The sequence below is a fragment of the Sminthopsis crassicaudata genome, chromosome 3 (assembly GCF_048593235.1).
Source record: "Sminthopsis crassicaudata isolate SCR6 chromosome 3, ASM4859323v1, whole genome shotgun sequence".
NCBI lineage: Eukaryota > Metazoa > Chordata > Mammalia > Dasyuromorphia > Dasyuridae > Sminthopsis > Sminthopsis crassicaudata.
Window position 1 is genome coordinate 271337918 of NC_133619.1, and position 26918 is coordinate 271364835.

The 26918-nt window shown below is 33.7% G+C and overlaps 1 protein-coding gene across 2 annotated transcripts in view; it reads left to right on the forward strand.

Moving 5' to 3' along the window:
- The window catches only part of EFHC2 (EF-hand domain containing 2), a 241330-nt gene that overhangs the window by 146402 nt on the left and 68010 nt on the right, over window positions 1–26918 (forward strand). For both annotated transcript variants that reach the window (XM_074300803.1, XM_074300804.1), the window contains 4 exons: window positions 1219–1384; window positions 5596–5738; window positions 11068–11264; window positions 13791–13924. In XM_074300803.1, coding sequence (XP_074156904.1) covers window positions 1219–1384; window positions 5596–5738; window positions 11068–11264; window positions 13791–13924 — 640 coding nt within the window. The remainder of the gene's footprint in view (window positions 1–1218; window positions 1385–5595; window positions 5739–11067; window positions 11265–13790; window positions 13925–26918) is intronic.

Consider the following 26918-nt stretch of genomic DNA (forward strand, 5'->3'; position numbering starts at 1 on the left):
CTGTATCCACACATTTCTCATATATGATCTCTCCTCTCCATTCATATAGTCACTTCCCTAGTTCATGCTGTCATCACCTCTTACTCTGGACTATTGCAATAACCTAATTGGTCCCTTGCCTCATCTTTCCCCACTGCAATCCATCATCCACATGGTTGCCAAAATTATTTTCCCCAATTATAGGACTGACTATATCCAAGTCCCTCCAAACTCAAAAAAATTTAATGGATCTCTATTTTAGGATCACATATTTAAGATTGTAATTTTGACATTTAAACAACTTTTCACCTGGCCCTTTCCTACCTTTCCAAAATTATTGCAAAAACATTTTTACCCTCCTACATTTCAGCCCTATCAGCTTACATGCGGTTTCTCATATACCATCTCCTCCTTTGTCCCTGTTTTTGTACTGGATGTCCTCCAGACTGGGAAACTCCCCCTTTTCATTTCTGACTCTCAGAATCCTTGGCTTCCTTTAAAATTTTGCTCAAATGCTGCTGTGTACAGGATGTCTTTCCCAGGCCGCCAGCTGCTCTTGCCTTCCCTTCTAAGTTTACCTTGTTATCTGATATATATGCTTGTTGTCTTTCCCTTAGTAAGCTCCTTGAGGGCAAGGGGCTGTTTTCCCTTTCTTCTCCTTTCATATCCGAAGGGCTTGGCACAGTGCCTGACCCTTGTTGATTGATTGATTGATGTGGCTTTTTAGGAAGTTCAAGTAATATATGAAAAAAGAGATGGAAAGGAAAGATTGAAAGCAAACTGAGCCATTCCTTCTTTTGAGTGGAATTCGGTTAGTGAATGATTTTAAATCTATATAGTAGTTCTGGTTGAATGCAAAAGAAGGATAAAATTACAGGTTAAAACTATGGAGATGGGTGATAAATTTTCTACATTTTTTAGTACATTTTCATATCTCTCAGTAAATTAGAGGAAAAACAACTAGATAAAATATCTGAATATCAGCATGTGATGACAAAGTATAAATGTTTTACTTTTTGCTGTTTAGATTTTTTCTCCTTATTTGAATATATAGACAACTTTGTGAATTTTGTGGTTTTTACAAACATGATTGAAACATACCATCCCAGGACTTTATTATATTTTAAAATAGTCTACAAAGATCTTCATGTTCACTCTAAAACATACCAGATCCTTCAAAATGACCATAATCAGAGGAGTGAAAACACTGATGCTTTCTTTTCCTATGTTTTGTTATAGTGGACTTTACTCCAATTCCTTACAAGAATCCCCCTCTTCCAAAAGTTGAAAGGATATTTCCACCCTACCATGGGTATGGCTCTGAAGAGGATTCTCTTTGTTCCTGCTTAGGACTTATGCCCAAACCACCCCAGAAAGATTTCAAGAAATTTATGGAAAAAGATAGGTATCTGAACCTAAGTTCCTTGCCCTTCCACCACAAATCATTTTAAAATTTTCTCCTTGGGATTTAGGATATACATGACTAAAGACAAAAACTCTGTTTACCTAATTTAGAGTCCAATGAAATGTTGCTGTGATAATAGCCCAAATTAACTTGTTCTTGCATGAGTCCTGATTTTTAACGTGTCAGCTAAAGTCCCATAAAGTAAGTCAATGTTCTCTCTAACTTAGATAGTATTTTCTCATATATAACATAACAATTCCCTAAAAAATGTTATAGGGAAGTTTGATTGATTTAGAAGTGTTATTCAGTATCAGAAAATTTTATGATTGAGTTCAATGATCAAGAAACTGTTAATACTGCCGAATTCTTTTAAAGGTAGTCTATATGTTAAGAACTCATTTCTAAAATTCATGAAAAAGTCAGCCCCCAAAGTTATATATACTGAATGTTTTCCTTTGCCTCTCTGGCTTATTCTTCTACAGGGAGAGAAGGAATTGTAGAAAGAAGTTTATAATCATAAATTAGTGAAGAATAAATAGTACTCATTCTGAAGATTATAATGTCCTATATATAGGAAAATTGTTAAAAAAAAAAGGGGGGGGGAAGAAATGTGGGAAAGGATTGGAAGAGTGAAAAGTCCACACTGCAGCTTTTGGAATCAGATCTAAATTCAAGTTGTTCTTTGGACAGATATTGGCTGGGTGATCTTAGACATGTCCAATTTCTTCTATTAAACAACTCTAAAACTTTTAAGTCATAAAACAGATGCTCTGCTCACAGTTGTATGCACTTATTTAAAGTTTGAGTTCATTTTGTTAAGGTTGACACAATCCATGAATACTGCTTTCCAATATTTTGAAGTACATATGACAAAAAGATGTGTGCATAGTGATTGATATCTTTTTGGTTAACAATAGCTGTACATTGACACAAATTGTCTAGATATGAAGATAAACAATTACACAAGCAAGTCTTGAACTCTTTTTGCATTTTAATTTCTTATACAAGGGACCAAGATATTTTATTATAAATTCTGTTTTATACATTTTTGGTGATACAATGACTTGTTTAGAAAAATTCTATTGCTTTGTAATGAGAATTGTACTTTTGATATATTAGTTGATTACTATTTTTAGGGATATTCACCTGAAATAGTCTGAGGGATAAATTGTTCCTATTGTAAAATGAAAGTTGAAAAAATTAATTCTCCTTGGTAAATTTGTTGGTTCTAGATTTCAGGGAAATAGATTTTTTTTTTAGTTTAAGGCATTTTTTTTTCATTTTGCCTGTACTATATAAAAATTGCTTGAAGAGTTCTGATTATAAATAGTATAATTCTTTTTTTTCTAATTCACATGTGGTCATGAAAACCATACTTATGACTTACAGATTAATGTTATTCTATCACTTGTGTTTGTCCTTTAGGTACAGATATTTCTACTTTTTCTTTATTCTGTCCATAATCACTGTGTCCAGAATATGCTTCCATCAAGCTCCACCCAAACCTATGACCCTGTTTCCATAGTAACTAGTACAATTCAGCAAAAAGTCCTATGCACAAACTAGAATAAACTAAGGCTTTAAAATAGCAGAAACCTAAGAAACAGAAGATCCAACAAAAGAAGAAAAAAGGTGTACAATGGATGAATCAAACTTAAAAAAATAATATATACTTTTGGATATAAGATTATATTATATATATCATATGTTTCTTAACCATGAATTGGAGAATAAATCACTTAAAATTTTAATTGTTCTTTGGAGGAAATAAAATGCAAGGAAAAAGCATTTTAGTTGGACATAAAGTAGGGCTTCTTGACTACTAGAGGAAGATATACTGCTCAGGGTAATCATAGAATCTTTGAGTTGGAAGAAATCTTGGGTCAACTAGTTCAACTCATATCAGTAAACTCATATTAGTATCAAATCATGGAAATAGGTTCATGAAGATGAATTTGTCATCTTCATGGTATAGGGGAAGGGGATAAAGAAAGATCTCCATTTCCTTCACATTTCTCACAAAATATCTTTTTTTCCACTCAGAATTCTAGCTAAACTCTTTAGCTGTTTAGAATAATAAAAAAAACCTCTCATATCTTGCTCCTTTAGCTTTTGCCTCTTCAGTCCCCTTAGGCTTTGAGGAGAGAAGCTAACTATCAGTGTTGACATGGCTAGTACTCTATGTGGTAAGGGAGAAGTCCTGTCACACTCTTTCTTCTATGTGTTCCTTCTGGAGAACTTTAAAAATTTTTTGCTTTGGAGGAAAACACCATCTCAAGAAAACTTCCCAAGATGGGAAATAATACAGTCCCAGTTCTTTTTTTTTGTTTGTTTTAATAGCTTTTTATTTACCAGATATATGCATAGGTAATTTTTCAGCATTGACAATTGGCAAACCTTTTATTCTAATTTTTCTCCTCCTTCCCCTCCCCCTCAGATGGCAGGTTGACCAATAAATACAATATATGTATACATGTCCAAACAGTTGTTTTGCTGTACAAAAAGAATCGGACTTTGAAACAGTATACAATTAGCCTGTGAAGGAAATCCAAAATGCAGGCGGACAAAAATAGAGGGATTGGGAATTCTATGTAGTGGTTCATAGTTATCTCCCAGAGTTCTTTCGTTGGGTGTAGCTGGTTCAGTTCATTACTGCTCTATTGGAACTGATTTGGTTCATCTCATTGTTGAAAATGGCCACATCTATCAGAATTTATCATCATATAGTATTGTTGTTGAAGTATATAATGATCTCCTGGTTCTACTCATTTCACTCAGCACCAGTTCATGTAAGTCTCTCCAGGCCTTTCTGAAATCATCCTGTTGGTCATTTCTTACAGAACAATAATATTCCATAATAATCATATACCACAATTTATTCAGCCATTCTCCAATTGGTGGGCATCCATGTAGTTTCCAGTTTCTGGCCACTACAAAGAGGGCTGCCACAAACATTTTTGCACATACAGGTCCCTTTCCCTTCTTTAAGATCTCTTTGGGATATAAGCCAGTAGTAACACTGCTGGGTCAAAGGGTATGCACAGTTTGATAACTCTTTGAGCATAGTTCCAAATTGCTCTCCAGAATGGCTGAATGTACAGTCCTAGTTCTTTAGCAAACTTACGTTTCTTCACAAAACAGCCAGTCCAAATCTTGCTAGAAGTACCTTTGCCTTTTTTTTTTTAAAGGATAAATATGGTTCCAGACCCTAAGGAACAGGAATTGAGCTAAAAAAATTTATATGGTAGAATAGCAAACAATATGAAAGCATTTACAAAATTTTTTTTTATTTTGTTCAGTCATTTTCAGATGCATTCGACTCTTTGTGACCCCATTTTGGAGTTTTCTTGGCAGAAGTAATGGAATAAATTTCCATTTTCTTCTCCAACTTATTTTGCAGATGAGGAAACTGAGGCAAACAAGGTTAAGTGATTTGCCAAGCTATTGATTATCTGGCACTATTTGAAGAAAGGAAGATGAGCCTTGCTGACTCCAGGCCTGTCACTCTATCCATTATGTCCCGTAGCTGACCTAGCTGACAGTGCTAAATTAAATGGTAGTATCTGAGTACTAGAAAAATCAGGAGATGCATGAAGGTACAGTCATACAAGGTGTGACAGAATGGGTAGGACTTGATCTAGACCTTGAAAGGCAGGTGGGATTTGGGATATGCAAAAAGGGAGAATGATGAGAGATTGCAGAAGGAAGCAATAAGGGCAGTCAGAAGCATGAATGTGCATGGCTAAGAAGAGTAAGCCGTTTGACCTGATGAAAGTGGGCCTGGGGGGATCTCTTTTGGAAAAGCAGTGGAAAGAAAATGAAGATAGGGAGGAATTTAACCAAGTTATAGAGGGCTATTAGAGCTAGGTGGATAGCAGATCTATGTGGTAGAAGATAGTCATTTAATGATTTATAGCAGAATGAGCATTGGAGTTGCATTCCAAAACCTGAATTATTTTTGTTTTACCTCCTCTGAGCTGTAGGTTGATATAAACGTTGCTTAAAAACATGTCAGTGCTATTAGAGTTAGATTTTCAATATTAAAAACCTCCCATGAGATTTTACTTTGCATTTTGAAATTGCAAGATTATCTTTTATCACGTTTAGATACAATTAAATATTTTATAATGGAAAGAGTTTAAGTACATCTAAGAGAAGAAAAAAAAATGTTGGAAACCTTCATTTTGTCTTGTTTTCCCCTTCCTATTTAGTTTTGGTCTTGAGAGTCATGTACTTCGGTTTCTTGCAAAACTTGACACAGAAGATTGTATTGATAAGGATCGGAGATTCATCATTTCATATTATCTCAGTGATGATACCCTTTCAGTGTATGAGCTTCGAATGAGAAATTCAGGTAAGAGACTGGATTTAGAACTAGAAAAACCTGAAAAATTATCTAGTCTAACCCATGCATTTTATGGATGAAAAAACAGAGGGGCAGTTAGGTAGCACAGTTAATAGAATACTGGCACTGGAGGCAGGAGAACCTAAGTTCAAATATGGCCTCAGACATTCACTAGCTGTTTGACCCTGGGCAAGTCACCACCAATTGCCACCAAAGAAAGAAAGAAAAAAGAAAAGGAAATAAAATAGTGGTTCAAAGTGGTGCTATCCAGATAAGAATAGTAACTGACAAAGCTAGGCCTTGAAACCCAGGGATCTAATATTAGAACCAGTGCTTTATTATATGATAAGTCTTTTAGTAACATTTGATAAGACATTTTCTAAAATATAGGAAGGCTGATCCATATGCCTGATTTGCATCCTCTAGATGTCAGCATGTGATCTTGGCATTTCTTTCTTTCTTTTTCTTTTTTTCTTAGCATTTATTTTTTTAAAAAATATTCTTTGTAAATATTTTCCCTCACTTTCTGAGACATTTTAAGAAATTTTATATTTAGGTAAATATTCTGGCTTCTAGGATAGAGTACTTTTTGCATCAATTTTTTAATTTGATTTTTATTTTATTTTATACATTTAACAGTATTTTATTTTTCCAAATACATGCAAAAATCGTTTTCAACATTCATCTTTGTAAAACTTTGTGTTCCAAATCTCACTCTCTTTCCCCTCTCCCTATTCCTTAGACAGCAAGCAATCCAATATAGATTAAATATGCACAATTCTTCTAAATATATTTCCATATTAATATTGCATCAAATGTTAACTCTCCTCTTTGGCATCTAAAGCACTTTACATTTAATCCCTTTCTATCTTTCCAGGTTTTTTAAACATCACTCCATTCATTCCTTGCACTCTATGATAGCTCTTCCCTCCATGTACCATCTCCCGCTTTTCTTCTTACTTAGAAGCCTACACTTGTTCTTCTCTGACTATCAGACTGACTTTTTTCAAGATTTAGTCAGGACTTACACAGAAAGTCTTTTTAAATCCTCTGGGCTGCTACAGCCTTCTCTGTATAGATGCTACACATTATTTGCTGATTAAATTCTAAGGTCCTTGATGATGACAGCCATTATACCTTTTTTTTTTTTTTTTTTTTTTTTTTCTCCAGTGCTTGGCACAGTCTCTGTCACATAGTAAGCTCTTAATAAATGTTTGCTAGTTGAACAAGGTGGAGAGGGCCTTTCATCTTTCTTGACTTAGAAAGACACATGCTTGCACCATTCTGAGTAGGAGTGCATGAAATGTTTGTAGCCATCCTTTTTGTTGTGGCAAGGAATTTGAAATTGAGTGGATGCTTATCATTTGGGGAATGACTGAATAGGTTATAGGTATATGAATGTTATATGGAATATTATTGTTCTATATGAAATGATGAGTAGGCTGATTTCAGAAAAACCTGGAAAAATTTACATGAACTGATGTTGAGTAAAGTGAGCAGAACCAACAGAACACTGTACACAGCATCAAGAAGATTATGTGATGATCAGCTGTGATAGACTTGGTTCTTTTCAATAGTGAGGTGATTCAAGGCAATTCATGGAAAGAGCCATCTATACCTAAAGAGAGAACTATGCAGGCTGAATGTGCATAGTATTTTCACCATTTTTGGTTTTGTCGTTTATTTGTTCACTTGTTTTTTTCCTTTCTCATTTTTTCCCCCTTTGATCTGATTTTTCTTGTGGAGCATGATAAATGTGGAAATAGGTTTAAAATTGCACATGTTTAAACTATATTGGATTACTTGCTGTCTAGGGGAGGGGATGGAGGGGAAGGAAGGAGAAAAAATTTAGAACACAAGATTTTACAAAGGTGGATGCTGAAAACTGTATTTGCATTGCATATGTTGTGAAAAATAAAAAGCTATTATAAAAAGTTATTTGTTTTTACAGCATTGTTGTATTTGTATAAATGCTTCTTCTGGTTCTATTGACTTCACTTTGTTTCACTTCATAGAAGTCTATGTTTCTTTTTGCTACCATAAGAAGAGCTACTATAGATAGTTTTGTACATTAAGGACTTTTTTTTCCTTTAATTTCTTTTGGATAAAGGCCTAACAGAATATGTATAGCTGGATAGTATGTATGTGACTTCACGCACATTTTAGTAATTTTTGTGCATAATTCCATATTACTTTCCAGAATGCTTGTACATATTCACAATCATCCGCTCGGCAATGTGTCTTTTCCTACAGCTCCTGAAACATTTATCAGTTTTCCTTTTATTTTGGGGTCATATTTGCCCCTCTAAAGGGTGTGAAGTGGTATCTGGGAATTATTTAATTTACATTTTTCTAATTATTATTGATTTAGAGCATTTTAAAGATGAATAGCTATAGATAGCTTGGATTTTTCCTTTGAGAACTGTCTATTCTTATCCATATACCTTTTATCAATTGGGGAAATTGTACTTTTTAAAAAATTTGAATAAATTTATTATCCATTTTTGAATAATATTTTATCAGAGAAACTTAGGATAAACATTTTACTCACTTAATTTTTAACCTTAACTTTATACTTATGTAAAACTTTTAAAATTTTATGGATTAAAATTATACTTTTTATCTTTTATGATCTTCCTTATATCTTTGGTCATGACTTTTCCTCTTTATTTTTTGTTTCTCTGTTTTATTTATGATGTGACTTCTTATATCCGGGTCATATATCCATTTGGAGGTTATCTTTGTACAAGGTTGCTGGCCTATTTTTTTCCTTATTGATATTTAAGTATTCCCAGCAGTTTTTGCTAATTAGTGTACTCTAATTCTATGTTGCTGTACTTATTGTTATCAGACACATGTGCTTCTCTATATTGTTTACCTAATTTGCTGTACTGTTTGATTTCTGTTTCTTATCCAGGATCAAATTGTTTTAATAATAGCTACTTTGTAGTATAGTTTAAGATTTGGCACTAATAGTCCCCTTTTTGTTTCTATTTGTTTCCATTATTTCTTTGGAAATTCTTGACTTTTTCCCCTTCTATGTGAATTGTTATTATTTATTCTTGTTCTGTAAAGTGAAACTTTGGTTAGAATGACAGTGAATAAATGAATTAATTTAGGTATGACTTGTCCTACCCATGAGCAATTAATATATTTTCCCAACTACTTAGTTCTGCTTTTATTTCTATAAATGGTTGTTTGCTATTTATTTATGTTGTTTTTATATGTAGTTTGGAACGTAGATTCCTAGTATTTTGTACATTCTTTGGTAATTTTGAATGGGATTTCTTTGACTATTTTTTCTATTTGCCATGATGGTTGGTTAGAAATTTAAACTGTATTCAATTCAAATCAAGCATTTATTAAGTGCCTGCTCTGTGCAAGAAATTATGCTTGGTGTTGGTGATATAAAGACAAAAATAAAACAGTTATTGTCTTCAAGGAGATTACATATTATATAAAAGCCAAGGTACTTTTCAACTATAAAATTCTTTGACAGCAAGGTGGTACAATAGGGCTGGGAATATAGTCAAAAAGACTCCTCTTCATGAGTTCAAATCTGGCCTTACACACTCAATATTTAACTCTGGTCAAATCACTTAATCATATTTGCTCCAGTTTCCTCACCTGTAAAATGAGCTGGAGCAGGAAATGATAAACAACTCTAGTATCTTTGCCAAGAAAACTCTAAAGAGTCATGAAGAGTAGGATATGACAGAAAAATGAACAACATGTGCCAGATATTGTATTTAGCACTTTAAAAATATCTCATTTGATCTTCACAAAAGTCCTATAAGGTACATATTATTATTCCTAAAAAGTAAATGAATAGTCCTAAAAAAGACTTGGCTAGCCCTCATAGAAGAAGTGCTACTCTTCCCCCAATATTTCATACACTTGTCAATCAACTTTAACGTGTGGCTCCAAGAAGGTATAGCATGTATAGTGGTCCCTGTGGTAGAGTGTTACTAGGGTGCGGGCTATTGATGGACCTCAAACTCATTGGTAAGGTAAGGGAATGTCTACTTCATGCATGTGAAAACAACCATTTGTTCTAAGGGGTCATAGAAGGCACTTAGAACTTGGTCAGACATCAAAGACACCAAGGTCATCCTCTGCTTCCCCAAAGATATTTTGACTTTTGTCTTATCACTAGACTTCAAAGACTCTGAAAGAGAGAGTGAAGCTGACAACTCTGATTCATTCATTAATCACTCACTATTGTATTATTATTTTTTACTTTTTTTTTACTATTTTATTTTTACTATTGTTTCAGAGCTGTGATAAAGCCTTTTGACACTTTACTTTGACCATAACATCATGATATCTCACAATTCCTCTAAAATATGAAGGTCAAAAATCAATCACAACAGTATTCTCATTTTACAATTGAGGAAAATGGATCCCACACTTAGCAAATGTCTGGGTCCAGATTTGAACTTAGGTCTTTGTCACTCTAGTCTAGCACCCTTTTTCCCACCCCACCTGGCTGCCTTATTAACCTCTGCCAGTGCAGCAGTCAGCTATAATTTCTATATACAGATCCAATTAGTATTTAATTATAAATCTGCCTTGCATCATTCTCTTATCTTTTACCATATATCTGTTAGTACGTCCATGTAAATGATGTTTAACTTCTTGACTAGATTGTAGGCTTCTTGAAGGAAGAATAAAGCTTTTCTTTAATCCCTGTGGTAGCCAAAATATTCATGAGGTAACACTCAATAAACACTTGAATGAATTGATTATTGCTTAAATTAGGAAGAGAGTAAATAGAAGAGAGGCTGTAGCACTTCATTTTAAGAGAGTACATTCCATGACTTTTAACTCATTTGCCCATTGGTCTGAATTAACATTGATATGAAATGCAAGATCAGATTAAGTTATTTACACCCTGTGTACCTGAAAAAACATAGTACCAGTGGAGAGAACCTTGCACTTGGAAGCCTGGATTCTGCCTGTGTGATAGCCAATAAGTCCTCCTGTGTTTCTAAAGTTCTATTTTTTTCTGTTCATTATTTAGAAATATATTAAGCTGGCTAAATTTGTACTCAGGCCAGCACTGTATCCACTGTGCCACCTAGCTGCCTGATGACAATTTTACATGAGCCTAACAATATTCCTATAGCATTTTAATGCAAATTCTACTAGTATTATCTCATCTGGTCTTAAATGAAAGCTAATTGCTCTGTCTTTCTCAAAGATGTATTGAGTCAATCTTTTTGTCTTTTGGAAGATGCTATAGAAATGTGAGATACTTTTTATAAAAGCAAGGCACAAGCTTTTTGTTTGTTTTAGAGCAAAAACTAATCATTTACCATTCATTCTCTTTCTCTAGGGATACTTGGTGGGAAATTCTTGGAAAGAGATCGTGTTAAGAAACCTGGACAATTACTTTTTAAGAGTGAGCCTTCTGAATTTTTCAAGGCTTGGGATCTGTTTGTTGGTGCCCATGTTTGCTTCAATGGTCACAACTTTATTTTGTTGAACTGTGATGAATATGCATTCTCCTACATGGAACAACATGCAAATGAGGTGAATAGGTCTTCCATTCTCAGCTTCTTGTTTTGCCTTTCAGCAAATTGCATTCTTTCCTCCTATATCCCACCTCATCCTTATTCCTCTCCCACCCCTTCATTTTAACACCAGTTTTATATAGAAACCTGGCATATATAACAGAACTGCATAACTTAGCCATAGGTCTTATCTACTTTGTCTATGTCTGCCTGTTCCTCTGAACTTGGGCTTCTGGATATCATTAATTCAGGTCATATTTGCAATACAAACCACACAGTTCAAACAAGTTTCCTGGTTTTTATGTTGGTACTAACACTGTTTCAGAAAAAGACTCAACAATTTTAGAAAAGCAATACAATTTGGCAGCATATATTGTGCTGTCTGGTTAATTTGCTTATACTGATGATAAAAAAATTAGATATTAACCAAACAGAAGTCATATAGGATTTTGATAGTTGTTATGGCTGCAACTTCTTACAGCAAGGGTCACCTAGAACATAAGCAAAAATATGAATCCAGGAAGAGATTAGTGATATCTGTTTAGAAAGAATTAGGGGAAGGTTACTATGGGGAAGGTAAAAGAAAGAAATAGGAATGTGACTGCTTTTAGTTTATTATAGCATTTCTAAGTAAGTAAGTAATGATAATTTAAAAATTGAGTTCATATAATATCTTTTCATTGAAGAATTCATCATGCAAACGTTTATACATGAAAAGTTTAGGAACTATTTGCCAATTTATCTTAATATAAAATTATATTATCATCTATTTAATAGAATAATAATTATAATTTCTTCTTGTTGTTGGGTCATTTCAGTCATGTCCAACTCTTCATGACCCCATTTGAGATTTTCTTGGCAAAGATCACGGAGTGGTATACCATTTCCCTTTCAACTCATTTTACAGATAAGAAAACAGGGTTAAGTGACTTTGCCCAGTATCACACAACTAGTTAATTTGGCTGGATTTGTACTCAGGCCAGCACTATATCCATTGTGCCACCTAGCAGCCTGATGACAATTTTACATGAGTCTAATAATCCTGTAGCATTTTGATGCAAATTCTACCAGTGTTATCTCATCTGGTCTTAAAATGTTCCATCCACTGGGATAAGTTGCTAAAATAAATATCAGCAAATTAAATTTTTTGTCAGAGATATTGAGACTTCAAATTATAGAAAAATGTCATATTGCCTATACATATATAAACATATAAACATGTATATATGGATATATACACTTTGGACTGTGATTTTGGGAGCTGATATTTCAGCTTGATATTCCTTTCTTTTTTTTTTTTTTTTCCAAGTCTCTGAGGTCTCAGCTTTCTAAATGGCAAGTGTACTCATTAGGAAACAGAGATACAAATACTTTTAAATGATAATACAAAATTTTTAAATGCATGCTTTTCAAAATTTCACTATATGAAAGAGAAACTTAGTATATTATTGTGCAGATTTTTTATGCCTACTATTCTATATTCCTTAGCCAGTCTTGCAAATAGTTCAAGAACATGTATAAACATATGATGTAATTATCTTACAAGATATCTTATAGACATATGATGTAATATCTTTTATAATAATTATTCATCTACCTGTCAAATTTGTATTATCTCATTTACTATATAGATCCCTTGCAAAGAATCACACACAGAAACACTAACATAAATCAAGCCATGCACTGGGATGTTGTGCAGGAGTGATGAAGGAAGTGGGGGAAGAAAAGCTGATTCCTGTTTTATTAAAATTCTTCCATTGGACATTCTCTGGTTTCATTCAGGCATGGGGTCTCTAACATAGTTAATTGCAATAGTTGTGCTACTCTGCTGAGTAATTAGATAATAAGCCATAATTTATCATGTTCAAATCGTAAGACAAATTATTTACTTCAGGTGCATATCAAAAAGAGGGGCCTCTGACTTTGTGGGGAAAAAAAAGAGGCCCAACTGAACTTTATGATAAAGACAACAAAGTATCTAGTGGAACTAATTAAAAGAGCTATATTTTAAATTTTGAGTAGCAGTGTAAGATGATGTTTTGAAGGCTTTATAAGTTGAAGCTCACTAAAGTGAGCTTTACTCATGAAGTACTTCATACCAGTGGCAGCAGTCAACAACAATTTGAATATTCAGATTCAATTAGTCATCAATTAAACTAGTTACTTTGTCTCTTAGTTTAAAATATTCTTATCTTCTATATTAGTGTTACCATGACCAAATGCTTTATACTTTTTCCCTTATTTTTCAATGTAAAGTTTATATTTTAAGAAAATATCTGTTGTTAGTTTTTAAAATATCTTGTAAGAAACTTTATGATTTTAAAGAATTGATTAGAGTAATGATTTTTGTTTTACAGATTTATTGTTTTAGAAAATTCTGACTATATAAACCACTGTGATTTATCTATTTATTGTAATAATCTAGAAGGTCTACAGTCACAGAAAAGAATAGGTATTTTACTTGCTTAACATCAGCAGAATTGACCCAACTAAGTTTTTTTTTCTTTACATTTAAATACATGTATATATATTTTTTCTTTTTTAGTTTCCTATGAGCAACATTGAGCTTATCCTGAAAAAGTTGAAAGCTATTGGAAGCCCTAGTGCCAGAGACATCAAGCTGGTCTTTGCAGCCACTGATCCTAAGCACACAAAAGTGCTGGATTATGAAACATTCAGGTAAGAATGTGGGAGGCCACATTCTTTTTTGCCTTTCCTTCAAGATTTCATAGAAGGTATTAACAATAGATTATTTCCTGGCATATATTTTATGGAGACATTTCATTTCTTTTCTTTTTACAATATGTGATCTATTTTTTATATAGGATATGCCTGTTATATATATGTACATATATATATATGTGGTATAATTAAATATTGAACTATGAGGCAGAAGCTGCCCATTTTTCATATTTGTGTTCCCAATACCATACAAAATACCTTTCATATTATAGGTACTTAAGAAAGTTGGTTGAATTGCATGTGAAAAAAATTTATATAGACACACAGGAAAAACAAGCTGGCAATAGCTTCTTCTAAGTCATGGTATCGAAGCAACAGAAAAACATCAGAGATCATCAAAGTGAAGATGGGAAAATTTTACATATATATATATACATATATATATGTATATATATATGTGAGAAACTAAAGCAAAACAGACTTGGAAATCAAGTCATGAGCTTTTTATTTTTTGATTTGCTTTTTATTGGAATTGAGATTAAGATCAAATAAATAATTGAAAATAAAAATAAAAGCTTTCCTGGTTCCTGGAGAAATAAAGATACCCATCCATTCAACAACTATCTATCCATCTATCCATCTAGCTAGGTAGCTACTTGTTTGCCTACATGAATATCTTATCATTTATCTATCTAATCAATCAGTCTTATCTATCTATCTATCTAACTAACTTGGGAAGGACATACTAATATAGGAATATGAAGAAAGAAGAGATTGTATTAATCAAAGATTTTCAACAAGTACTGGCCAAAAATGGTAAGGATGAATCTCTAGGACAATTTTCTAAATGGTAATGTGGCCTTTTGTATTATCATGATTTGAAATATTTGTTTAGTTAAGGAATAAAAGTTGCCTTCCTTGAAACTTACTCTTGAAAGGAAGGCATTATGTCATCCTAATACAGATACTTCTTTGTTTTTCCTCTCACTGAGTTTGACTTCCTCTCTGATCACTATCAACTCTGTTCCTATATAATGAACTCTCATAGGGGAGAAGGAATAAACAATAAAGAAGAACAATGGAGTCTCCAACCTGAAAACATTGAAAATGATTGACTCATTTTAAAATTTATTTTTATTTTTAATTTTTTGCTTTTTGCTGAGGCAATTGGGGTTAAGTGACTTGCCCAGGGTCACACAGCTAGGAAATGTTAGGTGTCTGAGGCCAGATTTGAACCCAGGCCCTCCTGACTTCAATACCCCCTCACAAATTTTGAAATACACAAAAGCAATTATCATTAATAATTTATTTTTATTTAGAGCCTGCAAACTTTTAAGATAAGACTATTAAGGAATTATGAACACATATTAAAAAAAACCAAAAAACCAAAAAAAACATGAAACCTTGGATTAGATGTCTATCTCTTAGGCAGAAGGATGAAGGAGAAGGGGGAAGGGGCTTGTCATCTATATAGATTATCTTATCAGTGAGAATTTACCATGTGCTGAACAAACCTCTCATTTGCCAGACTCAACTATGATATCTGTCCTCTATGGATGAAAGTGGCAATAACTGAATTGGAGCTCAGTCATACACAATGACAGTCATATTTAATTGCTCCTTTTTACTCTTATCTCCTGCATCTATGTCTTTGTTTCTAACTCTTATTTGACTGATTCTAATCAAATCTAATCAAACTTTTTTTTTCTAACCTTCTGCAACTTTGACATATTTCACTGTGCTATGTCCTAATCAGTGTTTTTCTTGCATTGTAGAGAAATATATAAATTATACCCATTTGAGGGGCAACTAAGTGTAACAGTGGATAGAGCACCAGCCCTGAAGACAGGATGATCTGAGTTCAATTCTGGTCTCAGACATTCAGCACTTCCTAACTATGTGACACTGGGCAAGTCATTTAACTCCAATTGTCTCAGCAAACAGCAAACAAAACAAAAAACTAAAACTAAAACAAAAAAAAATTATAACCATTTGGGCAAAGCCAAGATAGTGGAATAGCATGAAGAATTATAGTGATCCCATCCCCCTCTCCTCCACAAAATATTCCTCCAAACAAAGCACCCCAGACCAAATCCTGATTAGGAAATCCAAGAAAAAGTTATAGTAATTTTTTCCAGCTCATTTTAGCATAAGGAGACCAAAAGCAAAAGGCCTGTGGACACTGAAGATGGTATCTGGCTAGGAATATATGGACTAGTCTGTTGGTGAGGGATTTTAAAAGGTACCTAGACTGAGGTTATAGGTAAGATGAGGTCTTAAAACCATACTGAGGCACCACAGTCTTGTTCAGGATATGGATATAGATACCAGTTGGAAGTTTTTGTCACTATCCAGTTTTGGATTATAGACTTAGGACTTTAATTTAGGGGTAGCATTCTGGAGTAAGAAGCAGTGCCAGTTCCAGGTTCTGTTCTAAATAAGTTCAGAAATAAGCAGTAGTTGTGTGACTTTGGCTTGGGAGTGGAGTACAAATCTTGTGCTTAATCTTATGCCCAAAGAGTAATAATCAGAGGAAGAATGTCAGGCCAAAAGAAAGTCTACAGTTCTATCACTCTGAAGAGCTTCCCAGCTGGCTGGTAGTGGCTAAGCTCAGTCTTTATTGCTTAGACCCAAACCCAGGTCAGGAACCTGTAGAGCTCAGGCCAGGTAGGCAGTGATTAGACTTTTCTCTGAATCAAAACACATTGGGAGAACTGAAAGCTTACAGGTCCGTAGTCTGAGCTGTCCCTGAGATTCTAGAATAATATAACATTTAATACTCTAAGAAAGCAGCAACAAAACCATAACAGAACTTCCCTCCAAAAAGGTACAGAATCATGACCAGAAAACCAGTCTAGATATCATATTTCAATAAATCTTAAGGAAAAATTCCCAGACCTCTTTGAACCAGAAAACAAAGTGGAAATAGAATCCATTGTTCATCTCCTGAAAAGAAAAACTGCAAAATAAAAATTCCCAGATACATCATAGCTAAAATCCAGTTTCCAGATCAAATTAAAAAAATACTCTAAGCAGCTAATACTTCATTTTAAGAGAGTACATTCCATGCCTTTTAACTCATTTGCCCATTGGTCTGAATTAACATTGATATGAAAGAAAGAATTTAAGTGAACTGAAGAGCCACAGTCAGGATCACACATGATTTGATAGCCACCACTGTAAAGCAAGAGATCTTAGAATGTGATAATCTTAAGGCAAAGTATTTAGGTTTACAGCAAAGAACAATTTATCTAGCAAAATTGAGTATAATCCTAGAGAGGTGGAGGGGGAAATGAACTTTTTTAATGAAATAGAGGAATTCCCAAGTGTTCCTGATTAAAAGGTCAGAGCTATATAGAAACTTTGATGGTTAAATATAGGAATTAAGGGAAACAAAAACAGGTAAGCACAAAAATTCATGAGACTAAGTAAGGATAGACTACTGACATTTTAATAAGGAGAGATGAAAAATGTGTTAATATTATCCTAAATCCTATTGAGTCACAGAAGGAGTCTAGATAGAAGCCTGAGAATGGTTCTGTTTTCTTGATGATCTTAAGACTGGAAGAAAAGGGGAAAATAAATACTTATTCAAACAAGAAAGCAAAAGTGAAACAATAACATCAGAAGTGTATTTTTGGCATGTCTTGTGGAAATCCCAGGCATTCAACTATTGCTGACATTTACTTGTAGTCCAGCTTCATGGATGTTACATAACACTTTACTCTTTCCTTAGCTATTACCACAGTTTCAGTGTCACATGGCCTTTGAGAAAAGGTCACAGTGATTACACACATCGTTTTCTTTGGAGGGAATTGAATACTGAATTCATAGTTGGCTAGTGTAGTTATCATCTCTGGAAATCAGGATCTTATTTGGCAATGATTAAAATATATTAGTGTATTGTTATCCTACATTTAAAACAATTCCATATTCATAAGCTTTATAATTCTCAGTGATAATGTACTTCATGTTCAGTCAACGCGAATTTATTAAGCGCTTACTATATGCCAAGTACTGTGCTAAGTGCTAGAGATAAAACAAATAAAAACAAATCAATCACTATTATTGACTGGTCTAGACTCTCCTAACTTATTAATTCAAGATTCTAATACTGTTCTTAGGTCCATACCAAAAGCTTAGTCCAAATATCATAAATCCCTTGTGAATGTCCAAAATCTGTTGACACTACTTTTCCAAAGCTGCATTCATATTTTAATGTTTTAACATTTAACATCATGTTTTAACATTAGTTCACAATATCAATTTTTAACCAATTGCTAAAGGAAAGTTGCATTAACTGACCAATCTTAAATGGTATAGAAACCAATAAACGGTCTAGTAAGACAGCCGACATATATAACACCATTACCTTTCTCTCTAAATTGTAGAATGGGCTAACTATACTCATTTCATTTTATTCTCTTTATCACCTTCCTCATAACCAGTCATGTATGGCTTTTTCTTTGGTCACTGCCCTTTATTCCCTGATTTTACTCTTTGGTATCTGATGCTAAAGATTTAATCAATCATAAACTTTTACGATAATTAGCTAGCTTCTATTGGCAATATAATCCTTAAGTCCATATGGTCCTTTTTTTTAAAGTTTTACAGAATTTATATCTAATGAAAAGCTATTTATAAAATCATAATGATTCTTAACCCCCACTTAAGACATTTCCTAACATTCAGACAGAGGTTTAGCTCTCTATCCTAATTTATCTTTTGTATATTGCCAGCTAATTCCTGACTTAAAGCATCTTCCTTTTTCAGCACAGATTAAACATATAGACATGTAATGTAAGTCTGGATGATTCAACTGTGGAGTTTTAAGTGACACAAAATCAGGATTTAAAAGAGGTGCATTTGCTATCAGAGGCATAGGGAACTGAGGTTGGATAAAATATGTCTTTTGAAACTTCCTTCAGTCTTTGAAGAAGAGATAACTAGTCACTTTAGTCCAGAATTCTTTGTTCCAAGATAGTTGCAGAGACAGGTGGCCCACTATCATCTCTTTCCTCTCTGCTATGGCTCTGTTCTCCCCTTCCAGTCTCTTTATCTCTCCAGCTTAACTCATTAAGTTCTGATCACAGCTGAGAACCCAATCTGCCTCACAATCTCTGTTGCTTAGTTTATGAAATCTGATCCATTTCCTCTCACTCTGCTCTCTCATAGACTTTACATCTTTTCACCTAGCTCAAAGATTGTGAATTAGAGTCCAAATCTCTTTTCAAGGCTCATCTTTTCAAATCCCAGAATGTTGCTTGTTAGTTCTTAAAACCCAGTTACATATGAAATGGGTGTTACAAAGGTGTAACTCAGTAGCAATAAGAGCAGTAACTCTTAGAGCATCAATAAGCAATTACATAAGTTAAGTTTACATGCTGTCAAATCAATGAACCAAACAGCAAGCTTCTATTAAGCACTTACTTTCTACCATGCATTCAGCTAAGAGCTAACGACACATAAGACAAGATATGTGTTAGAAATGTATGATAAATACAGAGTTGAAAAAAAGAAAAATATTTAAGAAGAATAAAACTGAAAAATAGTGATAAAGATAAAGATAAAAAATCTAGCAAAGGGAAAGGGAGGAAAAGTAAAAAAGCATTAAAGAAAAAAAAGTTAAAAGATAAAAAATTGTAGCTATCAGAATTTTAAAAGCCCAACATAGAAAAATAATATTTCTCTCCAATACACATACATACACACATATATCCACACTATAATAATGAAATAACAAAATCCTATAAATAAAAATTCAGAAATCAGAAACAAAATTTTAATGTTTGTTATCTTTAATGCATGCAACAATCCAGAAAATTCTGCTTTAAAAAAGGAAGGAGGAATTAAAACAGATCTAAACTCCCAAAGTAGAAAAGTTTTTTTAAAGAAATCCCATGGAAAAGCCAACCATGTGTTGCACCCTGGTTGTCAGGGTTTGCATGTCTGTTGGAAGATTAAAAATGGAAAAAAAATAAAAGAAAGAAGAAGGTATTTATTGTCTCTTTTGTCTTCTGTTTTGAAATTGAGGGCATTATTTGACCTGCTCTTCCCACCAGGCCTAACTAATTCTAGTCTCTGATATAAATGCTATGCCTACAGAGAATTCTCCCAGAAGACTTGGGGAGATGGGGCAAAAAATGGAGAAGGCAATATGACCTGACAACTTATCATCCTTCCAGACAGCAAAACCAATTGAATCACTTTCACCTAAGGGCAAAAGCCCTCAGTTAAACTTTGTCTACTTTGGGATGTTTATTAAAATTAATAAATCAATGTCATTCTTTCTCACATCAATTTTAAGTCTCCATTTAGCATACAGATGTACTGACAATTAAGACAATGTTCTTTCCTTTTATAACTTCTTATTCAATAGTAATGAAATGCAAAATTCAAGAGCAATTGTGATTGATGATAGTTTATAAAGAATATTTAGGTATTAAAATATGAATCAAATCAGGAATTAAAAAAAGAAACACAACAAAGAACAGAAAACTTTGGATTTAAAATCTACCTCTCAGACAGAAGTGAAAAGGGGATCACTAGATTCTTGGACAGTGGATAATTCTCCACTTGAAACATGCATCTTTCTCCCTAGCCAAGCCTCAACTATCCCCTTTGGCTTTGTTGGATAAAAGCTGTAGTGGTTATAATCGCTATTTCAGCCATAGCAAATCACTCTGATTTTATTTGATTTCTCTAGCATCCTCCTCCTTGTGCTTCTCAGTGCATCTTCCATTCAGTCTCTAAGCCCTCTGTATCTGCCATGATATCATCAATAGTGACCTGGGCAACTTTGTATCTCAGCATCTTCATACTATCTTGCTTATATTACAGAAAATTCTTCTCCAAACTCACTGATTTTCATAGTGGTTTCTGCTTCAAGTGAGGGGAAATAATGCTTTCTCTTTTGAGAATGAGCCCCTCTTTAATCTATAGGTCACAATAAGCAAAAAAATTCCATTCTGGCCAGCAGAACTTTTATTCCTCAATTGTACAGGCTTGGGAAGGCAAGTAGTAGAGAGAAAATGAGCTACAGTAAAAATGGGAAAATTTAAATTTAAGGTCAGCTGAAAGATTTCTTATCCTACCGACAATGTGAATGAATGACTTGAGGAGTATGTAAATTAAATTAAAGCTAGAAGACAAAGAAGGCTTTCAATTCAGGCTGAGGGTTTTGACTTTTGAAAGCTATATGGGAGGAAGCCAAGCCTGATGGAGTAAAGACATGGAGTTAGAAATCAGAAAATAAGCTTATAAAAATGCTAAAGTGACTATGTTCTATTATTGTTTCTTCAGTTGCCCATGGCAATGTTGACTGGTAACCCAGATACCTATTAGAAGTTTAAAATATTGGAAAACTTAACTTTCTGTTTTGCATAAGCATCAGCGTGTCTCCAAAATGTAGAATAATAAAAGTCTAGAAGATTAGAATTAGAGGAGTACTTAGAGATGTTTCCCATCTCAAATTGTGCTGCCCAGGAGGGAAATATCTAAGTTCTCTACTGCAGACCATTCTATCCCCAATTGCCAACTCAGGCAGCTAAGTTCATACTGAAACTAGGGAGAAGGAGGCAGTGTCAGGGATAAGAGAGAAGCAGGATATGGAAGAGGAAATCCTTTTTTATAAAAAGGAATATTTTAAGAACTAAGGACCTTTGGTGGCAAAAATTTTGTGGATTAGTTGGAAAACATGGATTTATTCCCACAATTACAGTTTATAGATAAATAAAGTACCTTATTCCAAGGTCACAAAACTAGTTAACACTTGAAACAGAAAGAAAGAAAGAGAGAGAGAGAGAGAGAGAGAGAGAGAGAGAGAGAGAGAGAGAGAGAGAGAGAGAGAGAGAGAGAGAAGGAAAAAAAAAGAAAGTTATGTCTTATTTAGAATTTCCATCTTTTTTAACATCAAGAATTTGTCATTTCTTTGCATTATATGTATGTGTACATATTTATCTACATATCTATATTATGGTAGTACAATTTTTTTTTAATTTTTTATTATATATATATATATATATATATATATATATATTTTTTTTTTTTTTATAATATTATCCCTTGTATTCATTTTTCCAAATTACTCCCCCTCCCTCTATTCCCTCCCCCCGATGACAGGCAATCCCATACATTTTACATGTGTTACAATATAGTCTAGGTACAATACATGTGTGTGAATATCATTTTCTTGTTGCACAATAAACATTAGATTCCGAAAGTACATGTAACCTGGGCAGACAGATATTAGTGCTAACAATTTACATTCACTTCCCAGTGTTTCTTCTCTGGGTGTAGCTGTTTCTGTCCATCATTGATCAACTGGAAGTGAGTTGGATCTTCTTTATGTTGAAGATTTCCACTTCCATCAGAATACATCCTCCTACAGTATTGTTGTTGAAGTGTACAGTGATCTTCTGGTTCTGCTCATTTCACTCAGCATCAGTTGATGTAAGTCTCTCCAAGCCTCTCTGTATTCCTCCTGCTGGTCATTTCTTACAGAGCAATAATATTCCATAACCTTCATATACCACAATTTACCCAACCATTCTCCAACTGATGGACATCCATTCATCTTCCAGTTTCTAGCTACAACAAAAAGAGCTGCCACAAACATTTTGGCACATATATGTCTCTTTCCGCTCTTTAGTATTTCTTTGGGATATAATCCCAGTAGTAGCGCTGCTGGGTCAAAGGGTATGCACAGTTTGATAACTTTTTGGGCATAATTCCAGATTGCTCTCCAGAATGGCTGGATTCTTTCGCAACTCCACTAGCAATGTATTAGTGTCCCAATTTCCCCACATCCCCTCCAACATTTATCATTATTTGTTCCTGTCATCTTAGCCAATCTGACAGGTGTGTAGTGGTATCTCAGAGTGGTCTTAATTTGCATTTCTCTAATCAGTAGTGATTTGGAACACTCTTTCATGTGAGTGGATATAGTTTCAATTTCTCCCTCTGAGAATTGTCTGTTCATATCCTTTGACCATTTATCAATTGGAGAATGGTTCGATTTCTTATAAATTAAGGTCAGTTCTCTATATATTTTGGAAATGAGACCTTTGTCAGAACCTTTAACTTTAAAAATATTTTCCCAATTTGTTACTTCCCTTCTAATCTTGTTTGCATTAGTATTATTTGTACAGAAACTTTTTAGTTTGATGTAATCAAAATCTTCTATTTTGTGATCAATAATGATCTCTAGTTCTCCTCTGGTCATAAATTCCTTCCTCCTCCACAAGTCTGAGAGGTAGATTATCCTCTGTTCCTCTAATCTATTTATTATCTCCCTCTTTATGCCTAAATCATGGACCCATTTTGATCTTATCTTGGTATATGGTGTTAAGTGTGGATCCATATCTAATTTCTGCCATACTAATTTCCAGTTTTCCCAACAGTTTTTTCCGAATAATGAATTTTTATCCCTAATGTTGGAATCTTTGGGTTTGTCAAAGATTAGATTGCTATAGATGTACCCTTTTTTGTCCTTTGTATCTAATCTGTTCCACTGATCTACCGGTCTATTTCTTAGCCAATACCAAATGGTTTTGGTGACTGCTGCTATATAATATAGCTTTAGATCAGGTACACTTAGACCACCTTCCTCTGAGTTTTTTTTCATTAGTTCCCTTGCAATTCTCGACCTTTTATTCTTCCATATGAATTTTGTTGTTATTTTTTCTAGGTCATTGAAATAGTTTCTTGGGAGTCTGATTGGTATAGCACTAAATAAATAGATTAGTTTGGGGAGTATTGTCATCTTTATTATATTCGCTCGGCCTATCCAAGAGCACTGAATGTCTTTCCAATTATTTAAATCTGATTTTATTTTTGTGGCAAGTGTTTTGTAATTTTTCTCATATAATTCCTGACTTTTCTTTGGTAGATGGATTCCCAAATATTTTATACTCTCAACATTTGTTTGGAATGGAATTTCTCTTTGTATCTCTTGCTGTTGCATTTTGTTAGTGATATATAAAAATGCCGAGGATTTATGTGGATTTATTTTGTATCCTGCCACTTTGCTGAAATTTTGAATTATTTCTAGTAGCTTTTTAGCAGAGTCTTTGGGGTTCTCTAAGTATACCATCATGTCATCTGCAAAAAGTGATAGTTTAATTTCCTCATTTCCTACTCTAATTCCTTGAATCTCTTTCTCGGCTCTTATTGCCGAGGCTAGCGTTTCTAGTACTATATTGAATAGTAATGGTGATAGTGGGCAACCTTGTTTCATTCCTGATCTTACTGGGAAAGGTTGCAGTTTATTTCTATTGCATATTATGCTTACTGAAGGTCTTAAATATATGCTCCTGATTATTCTAAGGAATAGTCCATTTATTCCTATACTCTCAAGAGTTTTTAGTAGGAATGGATGTTGGATTTTGTCAAATGCTTTTTCTGCATCTATTGAGATGATCATATGGTTCTTATTAATTTGATTATTAATATGGTCCATTATATTAATAGTTTTCCTAATATTAAACCAGCCCTGCATTCCTGGAATAAATCCTACTTGATCATAGTGTATTATCTTGGAGATGATTTTCTGAAGTCTTTTTGCTAATATCTTATTTAAGATTTTAGCATCAATATTCATTAAGGAGATTGGTCTATAATTTTCTTTCTCAGTTTTCGATCTACCTGGTTTAGGTATCAGTACCATGTCTGTGTCATAAAAGGAGTTTGGTAGGACTCCTTCATCCCCTATTTTTTCAAATAATTTATATAACATTGGGGCTAATTGTTCTTTAAATGTTTGGTAGAATTCACATGTGAATCCATCTGGCCCTGGGGATTTTTTCCTGGGGAGTTGATTAATAGCTTGTTCTATTTCTTTTTCTGAAATGGGACTATTTAAGCAATTTATCTCCTCCTCTGTTAATCTAGGGAGCCTATATTTTTGGAGGAAGTCATCCATTTCACTTAAGTTATCAAATTTATTGGCATAAAGTTGGGCAAAGTAACTCCTTATTATTTCTCTAATTTCCTCTTCATTGGTGGAAAGATCCCCCTTTTCATTTGTAAGACTATCAATTTGATTTTCCTCTTTCTTTTTTTTGATCAAATTTACCAAAGGTTTATCTATTTTATTGGCTTTTTCATAAAACCAACTCTTGGTTTTATTTATTAATTCAATAGTTTTTTTACTTTCAATTTTATTGATTTCTCCTTTTAATTTTTGTATTTCAAGTTTAATTTTTGGTTGGGGGTTTATAATTTGGTCTTTTTCTAGCCTTTTAAGTTGTAAGCCCAATTCGTTAATCTTCTCTTTCTCAATTTTCTTCAAATAAGCCTCTAAAGATATAAAATTTCCCCTTATTACTGCTTTAGCTGCATCCCAAAGATTTTGATATGATGTCTCATCATTGTCATTATCTTGGGTGAAATTGTTAATTGTTTCTATAATTTGCTCTTTCACCCAGTCATTCTTTAAGATGAGATTATTCAGTTTCCAATTACTTTTTGGTCTATTTACCCCTAACTTTTTACTGAATGTAGCTTTTATTGCATTGTGATCTGAGAAGAAGGCATTTATTATTTCTGCCTTCCTACATTTAATTTTGAGATCTTTATGTCCTAATATATGGTCTATTTTTGTATAGGATCCATGAACTGCTGAGAAGAAAGTATATTCCTTGCTATTGCCATTCAGTTTTCTCCAAAGGTCTATCATACCTAGTTTTTCTAATGTTCTATTTACTTTTTTAATTTCTTTCTTGTTTGTTTTGTGGTTTGATTTGTCTAAATCTGAGAGTGCAAGGTTGAGATCTCCCACTATTATAGTTTTACTGGCTATTTCTTCTTGCAGTTCTCTTAACTTTTCCTTTAGAAAGTTAGATGCTATACCACTTGGTGCATATATGTTTAGTATTGATATGGCTTCATTATTTATGCTACCTTTCAGCAGGATATAGTTTCCTTCCTTATCTTTTTTAACGAGATCTACTTCTGCTTTTGCTTGATCTGAGATAAGGATAGCTACCCCTGCTTTTTTGGCTTTACCTGAAGCATAATAGGCTCTGTTCCAACCTTTTACCTTTATTCTGTATGTATCTCCCTGCTTTAAGTGTGTTTCCTGTAGACAACATATTGTAGGGTTCTGCTTTTTGATCCAATCTGCTATCCGTCTCCATTTGATGGGATTGTTCATCCCATTTACATTTACAGTTAAAATTACTAATTCTGTATTTCCTGCCATTGTATTATCCCCAGATTATGCTTTTTTCCCTTGACCCCCCTGATCCCCCTCCCCGATATTTAATTTACAGACCTCCCTTGTGACGCGCAACCCTCCCTCTTTTTTTTTTTTTTTTTTTTTAGGATCCCTCCCCCCTCCCTCCAAGTCCCTTCACTTATTCTCCTTTTCCTTTTCCCTTTTCCTCTCCCCCCTTTTAATGAGGTGAGAGAAAATTCTCTGAAAAACAAATATGTTAATTATTTACTCTTTGAGCCTCTCCTGATGAGAGTAAGATTCACACAATGATTCTCCCCCTCACTAAGTTCCCTCAGATATGGTGTATTTTCTATGCCTCTTCCTGGGATGTAGTTTCCCTCTTTTTATCATTCCTTCCCCTTTTTCTGAACCGACCTCCTTCCCTTTACTACACCCCCCTTTTTTTCTTTTATATCAGTAAAATCAAATTATCCTTGAGTATTTTTTATATACCCACAACAGAGTTACAGTTCTCAAGGGTTCTGTGTACCTTTTTCTGTTTCTCTTCAGTCTTGTGGATGTAGATCAAATTTTTTGTTTAAGTCTGGTTTTTTTCTTAGAAACATATAGAATTCCTCTGTTTCATTGAATGACCATCTTCTTCCATGGAAAAAGATGCTAAACTTAGCTGGGTAGTTCATTCTTGGTTGCAGTCCTTGGTCTTTTGCCTTACGGAATATCAGGTTCCAGGCCCTTCTATCTTTTAATGTAGAGGCAGCCAGATCTTGGGTGACCCTTATTGTGGCACCTTGGTATTTTAAATTGTTTTTTTCT